Source organism: Ruditapes philippinarum, unplaced genomic scaffold, assembly GCF_026571515.1.
Source record: "Ruditapes philippinarum isolate M1 unplaced genomic scaffold, ASM2657151v2 ctg1031_1_1_1_1, whole genome shotgun sequence".
Taxonomy (NCBI): Eukaryota; Metazoa; Mollusca; class Bivalvia; order Venerida; family Veneridae; genus Ruditapes; species Ruditapes philippinarum.
The window spans coordinates 239109-258572 of record NW_026853822.1 but is presented as its reverse complement, the minus strand read 5'-3'; the positions used below and the strand labels follow the sequence as shown (position 1 = coordinate 258572).

Here is a 19464-nt window from a genome sequence, read left to right as displayed (position 1 = left end):
GATTACGAATCCCCTTGCTTGCTACGCGACTGCATTAAGTAACTCAGATTCATAACTTGTTACGGATGACATAAAAACCCTTCCGTACATTGTTTCGAGTGTTTATTGGAAGTGATTGTATTGCCTTTATAAGACTTTTTTATGCTAAAATGCATTTCAATCTAACACTGTATGTTATCAATTTTAATTTCAGTACGTATGTGTAATCGACGTGTACAGCTTAAATGGTGATTTGGTTTATACTACAGTTTCTGATGCTGAAGACCCTGTTCAGGTAAACATTTTATTTTATTGTTTTTTTCTTATTTATGGAACGCCGTAACTGTCTCATGTAATCAATTTTTTTGTTATCTTGTGAAACCATGACATTATTTTGTCGTTTGAGCATTTTAACATGTGCAATTTACATCATGTCTTGTCAAAGGAACATGCTGACTTGTACAAACAGCATGTTAACTTGTCAAATTATTATGATGACATGTGCAGACAACATGCTTACTGGTAAAAGTATCGTGATGACTTGTGCAAACAACGTGTTAACTTGTCAAAGTATAATGATGACTTGTGCAAACGACATGGTAACTTGTCAAAATGTAATGATGACTTGTGCAAACGACATGTTAACTTGATGACATGTGCAAACAGCATGTTAACTTGTCAAAGTGTCATGATGGCTTGTGCAAACGCCATGTTAACTTGTCAAAGTATAATGATGATTTGTGCAAACGACATGTTAACTTGTCGAATTATCGTGATGACATGTACAAACAGCATGTAAACTTGTCAAAGTATCATGCTAACTTGTGCAAACAGCATGTTAACATGTCAAATTACCATAATGACTTGTAAAGACAACATGTTAACTTGTCAAAGTATTATGATAACTTGTGCAAATGCCATGCTAACATGTCAAACTTTCATGATGACATGTGTAAACAGCATGTTAACTTGTCGAATTATCGTTATGACATGTGCATACAGCATGTAAACTTGTCCAAGTATCATGATGATTCGGAAGCTTGTATGCACCCCCGCTATGAAGACATGAAGTCGTCTCCCTCGACTTATATAACACAACAAGTCGTCATAATTACGACCACAAGATTATATATACCATGTCATTTGACAAAATATAGGTCATCATGTCGCGATACGGCATCCCGACTTTCATACATTAATATATTTGACGCATGGAAATAACATGGAGGTCGACATACATGTTACTTCAAGCCGACAAGTATATTTATGTTTGAAAGTCGGGATGCCGTATCTCGACATGATGACATATATTTTGTCAAAATGACATTGTATATATAAACTTGTCGTCGTGATTTTGACGACTTGTTGTGTTCTATAAGTCGAGGGAGACGACTTCATGTCTTCATAGCGGGGGTACATACAAGCTTCCGTATGATGACTTGTGCAAACGACATGTAAACTTGTCCAAGTATAATGATAACTTGTGAAAATGATATGCTAACTTGTCAAAATTTCATGATGAAATGTGCAAACAGTATGTTAACTTGTCAAATCATCGTGATAACATGTGCAAACAACATGCTAACATGTCCAAGTTTCATGGTGATTTGTGAAAGCGACATGTTTACTTGTCAAAATTTCATGATGACATGTGCAAACAGCATGTTAACTTGTCAAGGTATCGTGATGACTTGTGCAAACTCCATTCTAACTTGTCAATGTATCATGATGACTTGTGCAAATGACATGTTAACTTGTCAAATTATCATGATGATTTGTGCAGACAACATGTAAATTTGTCAAGATCATGATGACTTGTGCAAAACACATGTTTACTTGTTAAGGTATTATGAGCATGTCATCACGATAATTCGACAAGTTAACATGCTGTTTGCACAAGTCATCATGAAATTTTGACAAGTTACCATGTCGTTTGCACAAGTCACCGTGATATTTTTACAAGTTAACATGTCGTTTGCACAAGTCATCATGATACTTTGACAAGTTAACATGTTGTCTGCACATGTCATAATGATTATTTGACAAGTTAACATGCTGTTTGAACAAGCCAGCATTGTCTTTAGACAAGATATGATGTAAATTGCACATGTTAATATGCTAAAATGACAAAATAATAACATCATTTCACAAGATAGCAAAAACATTAATAGCATAAAACAGTCACGGCGTTCCATACATATTGTTCACATTAAGTAAACTGTGGTCAACTTTGTTTTTCTACGGTAAAAGCGATTTCATGTGGCCAATAATTATGTTTTGATGTGGCTTACAGGAGCAATGGGTATATATTACTCTAACGTGTCTAATTCAAATTTCACCAAAACGTATTTGTTAACAAAAGAGCACATGTCAGTGTTTGTGGTTAAATCTAATATTGTTATTCAAATAAAATATCAGAGTAGGGATCTATCAATTGAATTACCACTAAATCTTTATTTTCTGTTAATCTGTCCGTCCGGCTGTTATTTATCATAACATTTGTAACACCTGTAACGAATTTGATCTCATTCGTAACTGGTTTTACAAATGTGTGAAGATGCATCTCATGTTACGAATGTTATCGATACCGATTTTTTTATGCGAAATCGTAACAGGTCAATATTAATACGCAAAATACATCATAACATGCATGTTTACCTAATCAGTGTTATTGCTAGTTAACACGTCAATTAATTTGAATAGGAATGGAAATCTTTGAATATTTGCTTGTAGTATATTGCATTATATGTCAGTACATGTATTTACTGCGTCCTTTTTGTTTGTCTTTCTGGTTGTCTTGCTACGAGTTTTTTCTGTTTTCTTCTGAGTAAAAACAGTTCTATAAAACAAATACAACTTTTTTGACAAAAGTAAATACCATTATGACATAATTATGCATTTTTTTCGGCTAATTTAAAAACAAATGTGTATACTGATCAAGTGGTTGTGAAAGAGGTAGGTATGATGATAATAGTAGAGATGGTGGCAGCGGTAGTTGAAAGAATTTCTTGCAGATATTTAATACGTTGAACCTTAATCTATTTTGCCTATTCACCACACCTGCCAATGCATTTTTAAATGTTTTTCAGTTAATACTTTATTTAGAAATTTATACACAACTTGTTGCACAACATCATATATATTAACAACCACTGAATATATTTGCATGTAAATTTTATACATTTATTTGACATCGTAATTGGAGGAAATTTTCCAAAGCCCGTTACTCTTAGATAAAGTTGACAGAATCAAGACCCTTGTGAATTTTAGCAAATAGTTGGTTAAGATTTTTTTCAAGCAAAATCAGTTAAAATCAAAGCACATAAGGCGCTGAATTTGTTTTGGTCTCAGAATGTCAGAATGGTGAAGGTTGTAAGATTATAAACAAATTTGCTTTTGTAAAGTGCCACCAATACTTTTCAGTGTCTTAACTGGAGTAAATTGGCTATAAGACTAATTGCAACACTGATAGTCAATTCATTGTTTATTTGACTTAAAATTTAAAAAAAAATGAGTTGCATCAACTGGGATTTGAACTCTAGACCTCTCGATTCATAAGAGAGCGTGCAAACCCCTCCCTCGGCCACAGTGAAGTTATATGTTAACGGCCTGAAGAAAACCATATTATTCTAATTTAGGGTTTGTAACTCTTATTATTTCGACGCTAAACCTGTTGTTTAACACAGATGTAAATAATCATGGAGCTTACTGTAAGCATGTATATCTATAAAGAATGAAACAATATTAGAAATCTTCGACCATTCGAGAACTACTTTGCTTGAAAATTCATGCGCCTGTCATTTGACAAACTTTACGCATTGATCTCCCCTGAATTTTTCGGCGTTAGTGTACATATAAAGGGAAGTAACCGCTTCAAAAAAGTGTACTACTTTAGGCATTTGCAATTAACAGCATTAGGCTCTGAAATTTCGCTACCATTATTTGTTTGGTCTGACGACCCAAACAAATAAAAACTAACGAAGTCATGGCATATAACTCTGACATGGAATTTTTGGAGGAATTATTGCTCTCTTATAACTTCAAAACTTCTTAGTTAAGGTTCTGCATGCAAAATAATCTTAAAAACTACCAAAACCATCTAATTTGATCGAAGAAGTTTTAACGAAAGTCTTCCCACAGTCACGAATTATCTGCGGGCATACAGACGGACAGTCGAATGATGTGCGCAGTACTGTATTGCGTCATAAAATTTGAAAAAGTTGGGTTTTTAGAGTCAGTTTTGTTACAACGGACAAAAAAGTGTTGTTTATTCATATTATTATCGCAAAACGTTTTAGGAAAAATATATTTCCTTTTCTGCAAAATACCAAATAACAAATATCATTCATAGTACCGTCGTTTCCAGCTGAGCCATGTCAGGATATCTTACCTTGTCTTAAATCAGACTTTAAGGACAAAACTAGACCCGTTTATGTAAAAGGTTCTACAATCCAGATTAGAACCGGCCACCGCGCAATCTAAAACTCCTGCACGACTCATATAGCCTATATGTCGCAGTAATACAATTGCTATAATAAAATACTGATATAAATGTTCATTTTCAAACGTTCTTGTTATCTTGCATTTTTTTAATATTATCAGTTCAGAAAATCTTTTTAAATGTGTCAACCCCTGTTTTTGGAAATCATATCATTGACACGTTTACCTGTCCTACCCTACCTGCGATCAAATTTGCAACGCGTGGTCATTTACAACACACGTGTTTTTCATGTGGTCCATTTCGAATGCTGTTCTAACAATGCTAAAGCATTGATTTCAATTTGATATCCATATTTTTGGTATAATAAACACTTCCATAAATAGTCAAATGAAACGTAAATCTATGAAATTCAATAGGTTAAAGATTAAGACAATTCTCTGAACATCTGTGCATACTGTTACAGGCTGAATCCACCACAATCGAGATTAAAAGGGGCAATGATGCGAATATCACGGCATACTTTGATCTTCCGTTAATTTGTCAAGAAGACGACGAATGTTACATCATTATAAAAGCGACAATATTAGATGACGACAACTCGTGCAGCGAGCCATCTCTGGCAGTGAAGGGATCAGCAGAAACTTGTGGTATTAGGATATACGGGAAACACAGCGGGGATGAAGATATTGGAGAGAAAGCGATCAAGTTTATATTGAGGAATGATGATGAACAGTACGTACTTGGAAAAACACAGTTTAAGGCACGTGTGGAAATAGAAACCTTCGGTTCCGTCGAAAGCTACTTTAGAGGTACCTTCACTGAGGAGATTGAGGTATTTTTGGTTTTATAAAGTTTTTATCATGACATAATATATATTTAAAAGTTTGTTTTACGCGATGACTTGATTTGATTTGATATAAAAGCACCTTGTTTCTTCTACAAACTTCATTTAACAGTGATAAAGCTACTCAGCTAAATTCGTTATAACAAATTGCCCTTTTATTTTATCTGGAAAGAAAGAAAAGGTAATTATATTTGCATAAATTGATGCGTTATTGACTTTATGAAACATATAGTTATAAGAATTAATTATAAAATTTCATGTATCATAGACAAACTTGGCAGAATGAAACAAGTTACAACAACTTGATATTGTTTCAAAAAAAACAATAAAAAAAAATTAAAAAAAAAACACTTTAAGGCAAGCTTGCGTAAGATATTTCAGCTCAATTTGTTTTGTAAAGTATGTCCAAACCTATGCTAGTATAATTTAGTTATCGTGCACTCTTGCTTTTTCATTTGTATGAGTTTACGAGCATTGAACCGTTCACTTATGTCTATTTGTAATATAAATATTACGTAATTATGATATATTTTTAATAGTATGTTATTAAGAAATAAAACATCTTTACATGATATGTAACAAAGGCATAAAATTTGTAAATGATATGTAGCAAAGACATAAAATCTGTACATAATGTGTAACAAAGACATAAAAATCTGTACATGATGCATAACAAAGGCATAAAATCTGTACATAATATAACACAATTTAAGGCATACAAATATGTTCATGATATGTAGCAAAGACATAAAATCTGTACATAATGTGTAAGGCATACAATCTGTACATGAGATTTTACAAGTAGTAAAAAACTGAACATGATAATTGACAAAGAAATGATAATCTGTACTTGATATGTAACAATGACATAAATATATGTACATGATATGTAACAAAGACATAAAATCTGTTCATAATATTTGAGTATTTGTGATTTATTCTGTACATGAGATACAACATAATCACGAAAACGCCTGTACATGATATGTTGCGACGCTCTGGTCAAATACAAAATTAGGTTCAAATTGTAAAGGATATGTAGCCAAGTCATAATACAATTATATTGGAGTGTAAGTTATTAAGTTAATTTGTTAACTTTTGACCTTTACTATTATTTAGCTGAATGTAAATGAGGATGACCCTTTCTGGAAGGGCACACACTGTCACGCTACAAATGATCCAAGGTTTGGAACATTTGACGAATTGTAAGCATACTTACTTTATTTATTTTAATTATACTTGACATTTATTATATGATCCTAAAACAGCGACATGTATCTATTATTATATCCATTGAAGAGCTAAAATTATATCAGTAGGAACAACAATAAGTGTGAAGAAAATAGGGAAGGAAAACTCCGCATCATGCGGTAGACGACCGAATAGACACAAATTTGAAGATATGTGGGTGAAGCTTAATAACAGGGTCAATTTAACAAATGCCGTACAAGGACAGTGATAATGAGTTCCAACATCATCAAATGAGCCGCGTCACGACAAAACCAACGTAATGGGTTTGCGACCAGCATGGATCCAGACCAGCCTGCGCATCCACGCAGTCTGATCAGGATCCATGCTATTCGCTAACCATCTCTTTTACAAATAGAGAAACTGATAGCAAACATCATGGATCCTGATCAGACTGCGCGGACGCGCAGCCTGGTCTGGATCCATGCTGGCCACAAACCCTATATGTTGGTTTTGTCATGACGTGGCTCAAATGTTTAAATATAGTTCCCATTATAGCTGATGGGTTGCCTATAAGGTTTTAGGCTTTAGAATTGCAGTCATTGTTTATCCATGCATGATCGTAAGAAACGAATAAATGGATTCAAATAACTGGAGTCTATGAAACTCTTGGCTCAAGCAATGGAGGTAGTTTTTATCCCTGATATTGCTGCAGGATTTTAACACCGGAGGTTAGCCAGAATCATTATCCATTCGGCACCATATACAATCAAATTGTGTTAGTACGCCGTTAAATAAAACAGATGTTATAACAACATGCTTGTTATGTTATAGTAAAGGAAACATGTGAAGTCTCCCGAACCTCGGACTTTCAGATTACCGTTTGGAAACTGTACTGTACTGTGCTGTTTCATTTCTTTCAATTCTTAACTGAGATATTTGTCTAAATTTCTGTATGATTTTTTAATAATATATTATTACGCATAAGATATTTAATAGCTATAAATGGTGACTGCTCTTTTTTCTAAATCTTTAGACCATACAGCGTTAATTCGATTGATGGAACTTTTCTTATGTACAAGAACACAAAGAAATCGGCGGAGGTATTGTACATGTTTTATGTTATATAAAATCTTTTTTAATTTTACTTTACCGAACTAATTTGATAAGATATGCGGATATATTAATAGTTGTTAACAATTATTTACATGTACAATTATTTGTTTCTGACACAGTCATTAAAGTTCGACTTTTATTTTAATGATATATGTACCGCAGTTTCATAATGCTTTATTGTTATTAAAGGTTCAAATAACAACACAGTCATGTAGCGGTGATTGGACTAACGTGAAATGCGTCTGTGCAGTATATATAAGGAATGGTAAAGATGTTTTTGCAGTAAATTTCTGTTCCCCACCATTTACTTCTTCATACCTACAGAGAACAGAGAAAAAATCACTTTATGTAGTGAAAGAGTCCCAAGGAACATTTATGGTACGTATAATTGTATTGAGAATAAGACGTCGTATGGATTCATGAAATTATAAGGTCAAACAATGATAAATGAGCCGCGTCACGACAAAACCAACGTTACGACCAGCATGGATCCAGACCAGCATGCGCATCCTCGCATACTGATCAGGATCCATGCTGTTCGCTATCAGTTTCTTTACTTGTTATAGGGTCTGTAAGCGAACAGCATGCATCCTGATCAGACTGCTTAGATGCGCATGCTGGTTTGGATCCATGCTGGTCACAAACACATTACGTTGGTTTTTTCGTGACGCGGCTAAAATGTATAATCAATTGCATTTATACTATTTCCAGCTCGATTATGAAAGAAATTCTTGAAAAGTAATGAATCATTTTCCAGTCCGCTTCCTGAAACAAATTTAGGCCGGTACTTCTTTTGTTATTCTGTCTCAAATGTCAGGATTTCCATTGGCCAATTTTGAGTTAGTGTCACTTTCTCAATAATCAGATTCTTAAAATTTGAGTAAAAGAAGCTGAGCATTCGTTTTAAAATTCTAAACGACCAGGGAATATTTTGAACAAATGACACTTAGATAAAAGCAAATACCTTGACTAACGGCAATTGTGTGACATACAATCATTCGCCGGCTGGCGGCAACATATTCTACCCATGTGCAAAGTGCAGGTCAAGAAGCAGTTTCTTATCGTCTAATAATGGTTTGCCCTGTTTTCAAATCGGTCTTCCATTTCTTTCTCTGAACGTGATGGTTGTAGTAGTAGTAGTAGTAGTAGTAGTAGTAGTAGTAGTAGTAGTAGTAGCAGTAGCAGTAGCAGTAGCAGTAGCAGTAGCAGTAGCAGTAGCAGTAGCTGTAGCAGTAGCAGTAGCAGTAGCAGCAGCAGCAGCAGCAGCAGCAGTAGCACTAGCAGTAGTAGTAGCAGTAGCAGTAGTATCAGCAGCAGTAGCAGTAGCAGTAGTATCAACAGCAGTAGTAGCAGCAGCAGCAGTAGTAGTAGTAGCAGCAGCAGTAGTAGAAGTAGTATGTAGTAGTAGTTGTAGTAAAAGCAGTAGCAGCAGAAGCAGTAGCAGTATTAGTGGTAGTTGTAGTAGTAGTAGTAGTAGCAGTAGCAGTAGTAGCAGTAGCAGTCGCAGCAGAAGTAGTAGCAGTAGCAGCAGTAGTAGCAGTAGCAGTAGTAGAAGTAGTAGTTGAAGTAATAGCAGTAGCAGCAGAAGCAGTAGCAGTAGTAGTGGTAGTTGCAGCAGTAGCAGTATTAGCAGTACTAGCAGTAGTAGTAGTAGCAGTAGTAGTAGTAATAGTAGTAGTAGCAGTAGCAGTAGTAGCAGTAACAGTAGCAGTAGCAGTAGTAGTATTAGTATCAGTAGCAGTAGTAGCAGTAGCAGTAGCAGCAGTAGCAGTAGCAGCAGTAGCAGCAGCAGCAGAAGCAGCAGCAGCAGTAGCAGTAGTAGCAGTAGTAGTAGTAGTAGTAGTAGTAGTAGTAGTAGTAGTAGCAGTAGTAGTAGTAGTAGCAGAAGCAGTAGTAGCAGTAGTAGCAGTAGCAGTAGTAGTGGTAGTAGCAGTAGCAATAGTATCAGTAGCAGTAGTAGCAGTAGCAGCAGCAGTAGTAGTAGTAGTAGTATATGATTGATATATAGAATCAAAATAATTTCTGCGATAATTGATTAAAGTTATTTTGATGTTCTAGGTGTATTTTGCCCATGGTACGAGCGTTTCCATTTCTGTATTGCCTCCAAGCACGGTGGGTATGCCTGTAGTCAATGTGATTATTTTCCCATCACCATCTGACGTGCGAAATACTCAAGGTTTGTGTGGTGACCTTGATGGGGATGAATATAATGATTTAAAACACCGGGATGGTACACAGACGCCTGTAACTTTAGATGGACAAAACTGGCAATCTAATGAACCGACAGCGTTTGCAGAGTCCTTTAGGTAAACATTGTGCTATTATTGTTTCCCCCTTTCCTAATTTGTGTGTGACTTCTAAATTCTGCTTTTATACAGAATCTTATTTAATGACCTTGTGACCTTGATATATATACGAAACATTCTTTGAACTTGATAAATTAAAGCTATATACATTTTGAGATAGAATCAAATGTTATATATTTAACAATGAAATTTGTCCCGTCTATGTAGAATGTAACTAATGTTAAAGATAAGTATTAAACGATACAGTATAAGTGAAATAGTTTTTCATGTCTTTTTTTGCATAATATCTGTTCTTTTACTACCCGACTGGAAACATTTTTTCAGAGTGCCGGCTGGGGAAGCTTTAGATGACGAAAACAATTTGGAAGGTTTAGAAGATGTAAGCGACGATGAGAGCTATTGTGCCTGCACAGAAAATGAACAAGTCTGTTCTACCAATGAGAAGAGAACGTGCAATGATCGGGCTGACGAATATGAAAATGCTCAAACTCGCCGCAAAAGGTCAACAAGAGCGCAAGAGGTCGAAGGTTTCCATTTAGACCGCCAAGAGATTAGTCGCCGTATGAAACTATGGAAAGAATATCGATCAACCAGTGTAACAAGGAAAAAGGTGAGCACAACAAAGATCAGTTTTATAATACTTACTTACAAGAAATAAAAAAATTTACATTGTACTTATGAGTGTAATTCTTTTTGCAGAGAACGACGAATGATTGCCCCACAGTAACAAGAGATGAAGCTCGTGTCAATTGTACAGGACAGTTGGCAAATGTCTGTGGCAAAGTATTTGTAGATACACAGGCAGTTAAAGATCACAGTGACAAGATAGAAGCTTGTGCCCGGGACAAACAGGTATCTTGTCGTCTCTTGTTGTTGTTGTGGTTGTTGTTTTTATAAGGGAAACAAAATACAGAATTAATTCTTTTCGAACATTCCGCAAAATTGAAGCAAAGTAAACACATTTTTGTTCTATATCAGATTTTTTCCAGTTCTGGGGGAACTGCATATGGTTGATGTAAACGTATTTAACAAAAATACGTAATTGTGCGTCACGTTCAAGAACAGCTATGTCAATTTGATGCATGTTTTATTTAAGTTGTCAACAAACTCTGAGGGTTTTTCCTTTTGAATAGAACAAATTTATTATTGTTGCTGATCGGATCTAATTAACAAATATCAATATTCTTATCATTGAACGAGTATCAAAAGGCCAACATTTAACAAATATTAAAAAGTATATTATTTAAAAAGTATCAAAAAGCCAACATTTAACAAACATCAAAAGGTTTATCATTTAACAAATATAAAAAAAGTCTATCATATTTATATAGAATCTGATATGAATTGTCAGTTAAGGAAATAGTTCAAAAGTTCAAAAGTGAGCCTCTGGCTAAATTCAATCAAAATGGTCCGTTATATGAATTGGATTTTATATTGACTCCATGACTTATTTTGGTGTCCAGACAATCAAAATGAATTTAATAATCATAAAAAATGGGCAACCTCATTGTGACGAAATCGGAAGTACAATTTAAGTTTGCATGAGAAACTCCGCCTTCAGATTATCCGCATCAACAAACATGACTACAAGTAGCAGTCCTAATTTATAGTCTGATTTTATTGACCTGTCAATTATGAATACATCATAGGAATCATTTAAATATTCGATCCAACTTCTGTTTGGTCCGTGTAGTTTACGAGAATTAATGTGGAGTATATTAGTCATGGATTGAAATTCACGCCAGCTTAATGTAAAGGTTTTCGTTAATTCACAATAGGACAGTCGGTAAAGAGAATGCCTGATAATTGAGAGGTCTGTGGTTCGATCCTTACTGTTGCCATTGTTTTAGTACTCTTTCTTTATTTTTGCAGTATATTTTAATGGAACAGATTTGTAGTGTGTTTTACGGCATTGAAAAGACATTTATTGATTTTAATCCGTTTTAATTTTAAACATGAATTCTTAAAAAAAACATGTTATTTAAAAAGAGTATATACATAACAAAATTAAGTAAAACATAATAAAAAAACGAACAACATAAAATAATCATATATAGATTCAATAATGTTGAAAGTATTAATAAGAAAAAAAACATGGACCAACGCGGCCTCGAACTTAAAACACGTGTGGCACTTAGATTATAAACTCGTGATTTACCCTATTGCGCTATAACGCTGAGTACACTTAGTTTAGAGATACAAATTAAATTAAATTCCATCGTACAGCGTACATCTCACGGAACTTACCGAACATCTACCGAAGATTAATATACTGTGTGCATCGACCGTGTAATCAGTATGTAATTGACAGGTTAATAAAACCAAACAATAACAGTGTATTTCCGCATTGTGACGGATGTTTATATAACTTTAATCTTATTTAAGAGATGATTACTTTTTTTCTGAGCCTCAGGCCTTGTGTACCGTGAAGTTAAACGGTTAAAGTGTATTTGCACTAGAAAATCTCATGTTTGCTGTGTTCCGGATAGCAACTAAAACACTGTGAGGTAGCTCATACACAAGCTGATTATAGGCTTTATTTGCATGTTGAAATTCTTATACGATCTTTAGTGTTACCGTGGGGTTTTCCGTTTAAAATCCTAAACTTTGATCAAAATTTGTTGAGATTTACAACAATACTGTTCAAAGGGTTAAAGAAACTGCATAATGCTTGGTTTTTTGGCCGACGGCAAAATACATTATGCAGCTTTAAACAAACGCGGCTATCATACTGCACTTGTGTAATATAACGAAACATATATATGGTTATATTGCATAGAAAACAATGAAAGTCATGTATTAAAAAGTAATTAAGAAGAATTTTGCGAATGGTTTCGGATAAGGGAAATTCTATTCACTCGTATCGCGCTCTTCCTAAATAAATTATCATACTTACAAAATAAAAAATAAAGCCTAAACCAATAAATAAATAAATAAATAAATAAATAAATAAATAAATAAATAAATAAATAAATAAATAAATAAATAAATAAATAAAAAAAAATAAATAAATACAAGCACGGCTTGCATGACGTTAAAATAATCGAAGGGTGACCATAAGTTTGTCTTTTACAGAAAAGTAAAAGCTATCTTTAGTACTTGTATGAGTGTTTGCATTTGTACATATCATTTTTTTATAGCTATAAAAATGAAATGAACGTTTTTTCTTCTTCTTTTCCTTACAGGAAACGTGTGCCGGTATACCATGGGAATGGGCAGCTTGCAATGCAGCCTTGGCTGTTTTGAAAAACGAAGTTTTAAAAAATGTATGTACAGTCAAATGTTTCTTTAAACATAAAAATATTTCTAATTTTGTTTGTTTATTTGTTAAGATATCAAATGCGTTTCAAAGTGAATTGGTCTACAGTTGGTAGATCGGCAATAAATATACATAATTACCTTTATAGTATTTTGTATCATATATTACACACTAAACCACGAAAGAATAATATACGGATGTTGCTGTCAAGTGTGGGATACACGATCCGATATAGCAAGAAATTATATAGCAGATAATAAAATTATCCGCGTCATGACAAAACCAACATAATGGGTTTGCGACCAGCTTGGATCCGCGCAGTCTGATCAGGATCCATGCTGTTCGCTTACCAACTCTATTACAAGTAGAGAAACTGATAGCGAATAGCATGGATCCTGACCAGACTGCGCGGATGCGCAGGCTGGTCTGTATCCATGCTGATCGCAAACCCATTATGTTGGTTTAGTCATGACACGGCTCAAATGTTCAAAAATAAAATATTATTAATCATCATATAAATGTTCATACTAAAACACATGAACTTTACAATATTTTTTTCAAGCAATATTTTATAAGAATATCTATATGATACATATGTAATGATTTTATCAATATTTGAAATATTTATAGAAAATATTCCCAATGTAGTTCAAGCAATTCACTTTAAATGATACATGCTTGTGCCGGTGTTTCTTATGAAAGACCGGTGGGGACATTTCAACTTCACAAATTCTAGATTTCAACTTCGCAGCTTAAACTTCATGAATTCATGTTTTGAACTTCTCGATTTGAACTTCGTTAATTCAAGATGTTAACTTTATGAATTTATGCTTTGAACTTCACAATAACAACTTCACGAAGATGAAATCTTGAATTCACGAAGTTGACATCGTAAAGTTAAAAACGTGAATTCTTGAAGTTGATTTCTTGAAGTTGAAATCGTGAATGCGCGAAGTGCATGAAGTTGAAATCTTGAATTATGTATGTTGAAAACAGTTGAAGTATTTTGCTGCTCACATCTAACAAAACTTTGCACAACTTTTACAATACATATATGACCTTATTCAATACATTTTTGTTTGTTTTGTTATTGTTTAGAAAGAGATAGCCGATGAAGACAGGTCAGATATAGAGGATAAAATACTTAATTGCCCTAACCAGTGTAGCGGCAAAGGAACTTGTGGTGCATCGGGTAAGAAGAATTTATCTAAATACTATGTGATCTCTAGTTGCATCTAGTTTTATATCGTCAATATATTGCAAGTTTGTAGTATTCTTATGGATTGTACATGTATTGCTAAAGCCGAATATGTAAAATCGTGTTTCCATGGATATTTAAGGTCAGTCTGATTTCAAATTTACAGAATCTACAAAAGAGTTACGTTACAAAAGAATAGCACAAGAATAGTATCTGGCAGGTTATAAAACAGTATATAAACAGTTGCTTGCAATGTAATCCCTGCCTTACGGCTCAGGTTATACTTCTAAACCACCGTTTATATAGGACTATATAAGCTATCAAAATCTTTATTACTTGTAATATAAGCGGTTATATATGCACAAGCGTGATACAGTCTTACTTACCCTTCATCAGCCTTTTGAGTAGCCTTTTGCCCATGCCGCCCTACATGGTTGTGCAGGTCCTGTACGACTGACAGCTCACTTGTTTTACTTTAATATCGAAATTTTCTTAAACTTCGAATATAACTTTTTCCATATTGAAAGAAAAGGTCAAAACTTGAAAATTGAAACCTTCTCCCCGTATTTGTTTTAATAGGTTGCCAGTGTAACTCCGGGTATAGTGACGACGATTGCAGCTTTAATGAAGTCAGTCCACCTATCCCTGATTTGATATTTTCTGTGGAGGTCGAAACTGAGTTCACGCCTGATGCTAAACCATCCAAAATCACTCTGTCGGCATTAGCTGGATTTTCAGGTTCAGGCAAATGCAAAGTAATTGCAATAACGGTAAGGATTTTATAAAAACTATAGACTTCGAATATATGCTTGTTTGTTTGTTTGATTGATTTTGTTTTATGTCACACCGACACAGTGTAGGTCATATGGCGACGTCCCTGCTTTACTGGTGGAGTAAGACCTGGGGTGCCCCTTCGTGCATTATTTCACGTGTTATCTTGGATGTCATTGTACTGTGTACTACAGTATGCTATTGTAAGTTTGTGTATATACATGTATGTTAATCATGAGAAACTTGTAGTTTGAGTGATAAATAAATGTTCTTCGTCTTCTTCTTCCTCCTCCTAACTATCCATGAAAATTCATTAATTTCTCATTATATTAAACCTTGTAAAAGTTTATCTGTTTGACCACCAATGCATATTATTCTAACTTGATTTTGATAATTTTATATGTCTTATGTGTTCGAAATAATACAAGTTTTGCATAACGTGTTTTTTTTTAAATTTCACCCAGATAACATTGCCTGGTAACGAAATATCAGAGGAGACGCTATATTTCGATCTCATCAGAATATCTTACTATGAAGCAGAATGCCCAATTCCGACATCTAGCCGCAGACGACGCTCAACCGGAAGCGGAAGTAGTAGCGCTGTCACAACTTATCAAGTATCTGCCAGTAATGACGGAAGTACGTATGGAAGTTCGCTAGATGTTGCTGTCTTAGACAATACGTGTCTGTCATTTAATTCGACAACAAATCAAGTAACCCTGACTGTAAGTAGTTTCTTTCATAAATATATCTGAACAGAGTATCATCTTTTGACAGAGTTGTTAGAAATATCTCACGGAAGTAAGTGAAATAAGAATCACGCGAAAATAATAATGATGATGATAGAAATGTCCCAAAAGAAAGAGTCTCAAGAATGTTTAGCAGTTCATTGTGATTTTGTTGATAAAATATCTGGTTGTGAGATCACATAATATATAACCTTAATATGTTAAGATACCTTTTAAAAAAAACACGTCTACTGACTACATATATTGTTAAATTAAACATTCTTCGAAATTGGGTTTGTAGCTTATAACACTAAATTATAGTGGTTTATCTTTTTTATCCAGTATTTTGATATTTCATTGCATACAGTTTTGACTGAATTTTTATCGGTAAATCTAGCTGTAGTAGTATAATTCTAAAATGCATGATTGTTTCCTTACAATATATTAGGTTAGCAAACAATCATATTGATACTTTATTTTGTTTCAATAAATATTGATGTAAATTAACTTAATGTCGATGAACATGATGGTTAGTATACAATATGGAATGCTTATTAGAATATTTTTTCTTCCTTCTCTCTTTGATAAATTTTATATTTATTCAAATTAAGCTTTGTTGATAAGATTGTAATTTGAACCGTGCCATGACAAAAACAACACAATGCGTTTGCGAGTCTGATCAGGATCCATGATGTTCGCTTACAAACCCTATTATAAGTAGAGAAACTGACAGGGAACAGCGTGGATCCTGATCAGACTGTGCGGATACGCAAGCTGGTCTGGATCCATGCTTTTCGCAAACGCATTTGTTGGTTTTGTCATGGCGCGGCTCAAAATATTGTTTGTCAAGTGTTATTATTTGATTATTTAATGTCAGTTTATCCAAGTTATAGTTAAGATTCTGTGGCATTTTAAGAAAGTTTGACAAAGTTGAGTTATTAAAGCGTTATATTAAAATTACTGAACGATTGACTCTGTGCTTATCTTTCTTTTCAGCCAAACTATTGTCTAATCGATGGTGTCTGTTATTTGAATGGTGTGAACAAAACAGGAGAAACTTGTTCTTATTGCGATGTCTCTTCAAATGTCTATGATTGGACGTTGGAAACTGGTTACTGCCTGATCGACGACGTATGTTATACAAATGGAACGGAAAAGTCGGATGACTCGTGCAAGCTCTGTCACGTTGGCGTGGAAACAGATGAATGGACACGTGACAATGAAACCGGTTTGTGAATTAATTTTGAAATGTTTCAATTATCATATACGGTCTATTAGTAGAGATTTGTTTCCGAAAATTGAATTGTGATCATTCCTGCCCATTTGACATTGACATAACAATGTGATATATTTTAGACATTGAAATAATAACGTGATATCGTTGTGATAATGACATAATAACATGAAATATTGTGATATTAATTATATCTTGATGCTATGGTATTGCAACATTGACATTTAATAACCTGATATCATTGTGACAATGACATATTAAGGTGCTACCATTGTGACATTGACGTGATAATGTGATATCTTTGTGATATTGACAATATAACTAGATATGGCAATATATAACGAGATATACAGTATTTGAAGTTTTGAAATAAGAATGTGATTCCATTGTGACATTGACAATATTACGATATATATTTGAAATTCTGACGTGATACATTGTAACATGTTACATTGGCATAATAACGATATATTTTTGCGATATGGACACTATAACGAACTATTTTTGTAATGTTGACATTATAACGGGATATTTTTGTGACATTCACAAAAAAGTGATATCTGTGTTATATTGTCATAATAACATGATATCATTGTGACAATTGCATCAAAACATGATATCTATTTAATATTTAACGTAACATTTATGTGACATTAAGATAATACGCTGATATTTAGGAGTCATTTACATAATTATATGACACTTGTTGCTTTGATATCAAATATCAAGATGACGAATATCAAATTAGGAATTTGGATATAGAAACATCCAAAGCTTAAAACATCGTGGTTGACGATTGTATTTTAGATCAATCTGTCTTGACCTTGATTTTTTAATTATCTGGTAATTGTAGTTAATTTCGTCGTAAAATGTACATATATCATATTACAACTTATTCAGACAAAGAAATCCTTAATTATTGTTAATATAATCAATGTACTGCGGAATTCCTATAAAATAACTGTAAAAAAAATAATCAAATGGTATACAAAATTTTTTTACTGGACTTATGCCAGTTAAATGAAGTAAATTTTAATATCTTTATTTTACTAAACTGAAAAATCAGTTACTGTAATGCCTAATTATGCATTTGTTATTCAAAAGTATTTTGGTGTCTTAAATAGATATAATTAATAATGAAAAAAAGTTATCCGAAAAGTAAAAGTAGATTGACTAGACTTATTTTTTTATCATTTCTAATTGACATGATCTAACATAGGTAAAATATTCATGAGCATATTACCAAAAACAAATCACCCTCAGATGTGTCAACTATCATGTCATACTTCTGTTATCATGTAATATAGGGTTCAAATAAATTGAATGAAAGTGTTTTCACTCTATCTAAAGCATCATTATGATAACTTTTTCTGACGTCTTCAATGTAACTTTCTTTTATAAATGTCTGACGTGGCCATTTGTGCTTGTATTCCAAACTAACAAGTAGAAAGAAACATAAATGTATAGAAAACTATTCGAGAATGTTGTTCAAAATCTAAATAGGGGTGTCATATTATAATATTTTTATCTTAAAAGGTGAAGATCTAGTGGTTGTTCTCTTATGACAGGAAATTTTTTCCAAATTGTCAGAATAAAAAGTTTGGAGAATATTTTTTCACCTTAATGGATTACGTGTTAAGTATATGTCTATATAAACGCTTTTGTTGTAGATAATTTTTTTAAGACACTATTAAATGAAGCTATAAGAAATGAAAATGATAGTGTAATGTTTTTAAACATCAATTTTAAAATTATATATATCTAATTATTCTTTTTCAGAATCATGTAACGAGAGTGATGACGATGGCAGCGAAAAAACAGAAGGTTACATTATCGCCATTATTGTTCTTGTAGTCGTATTTGTTTTAGCAGGTGGCGCTGTCGGAGGCTACTTCCTGTGGAAGAAGTATAAGCTCTCCAAGTAAGTATGAGTTTTAGATATACACATATAACCAGTTAGTCAATCTATGGCATCTGACACGGTCATGTAACTTCAGAAGTTTTGCCTTCAACATGCAAACACTGTTCAGATTGGATTTAGTTATATGTTTTTTAACACAGTAGAATTGACTTTTTAATCCTCCTGTGTATAAATATACTACAATGAAAATTAAGCTCTACCCTGTTATAACCAGTAGTGATTTGTCTTTACAAGCAGAGCCATGCCAGCAGCTCAAATATTGATAATTGATGGTTTAAGAAAAGAGAAGCTAGACACATCATTTTATGTTGAGCAAGCTGAAGGCTCCTCAGAAATTACTTTTAAAGTGAAGTCACGATTTTTCGTTTTCTCGATAAAAATTTTCCCGATTTTTTTCTGCTTCAAGTATATAGATTTTTTTTTATCATGGCTTGTATAATCTCGGGTATTTTTATAATAATTTTGTGAGAGACGTAAAA

The 19464-nt window shown here is 33.5% G+C and overlaps 1 protein-coding gene across 1 annotated transcript in view; it reads left to right on the top strand.

Annotated features, from left to right (window-relative positions):
- LOC132738054 (uncharacterized) overlaps nt 1-19464 on the top strand; it is an 82198-nt gene that overhangs the window by 58798 nt on the left and 3936 nt on the right. The window contains exons 46-59 of the mRNA XM_060725477.1: nt 194-274; nt 4884-5252; nt 6384-6469; nt 7489-7555; nt 7758-7946; nt 9627-9874; nt 10199-10484; nt 10574-10726; nt 13060-13140; nt 14232-14325; nt 14911-15101; nt 15567-15827; nt 16827-17058; nt 18844-18985. Coding sequence (XP_060581460.1) covers nt 194-274; nt 4884-5252; nt 6384-6469; nt 7489-7555; nt 7758-7946; nt 9627-9874; nt 10199-10484; nt 10574-10726; nt 13060-13140; nt 14232-14325; nt 14911-15101; nt 15567-15827; nt 16827-17058; nt 18844-18985 — 2480 coding nt within the window. The remainder of the gene's footprint in view (nt 1-193; nt 275-4883; nt 5253-6383; nt 6470-7488; nt 7556-7757; nt 7947-9626; nt 9875-10198; nt 10485-10573; nt 10727-13059; nt 13141-14231; nt 14326-14910; nt 15102-15566; nt 15828-16826; nt 17059-18843; nt 18986-19464) is intronic.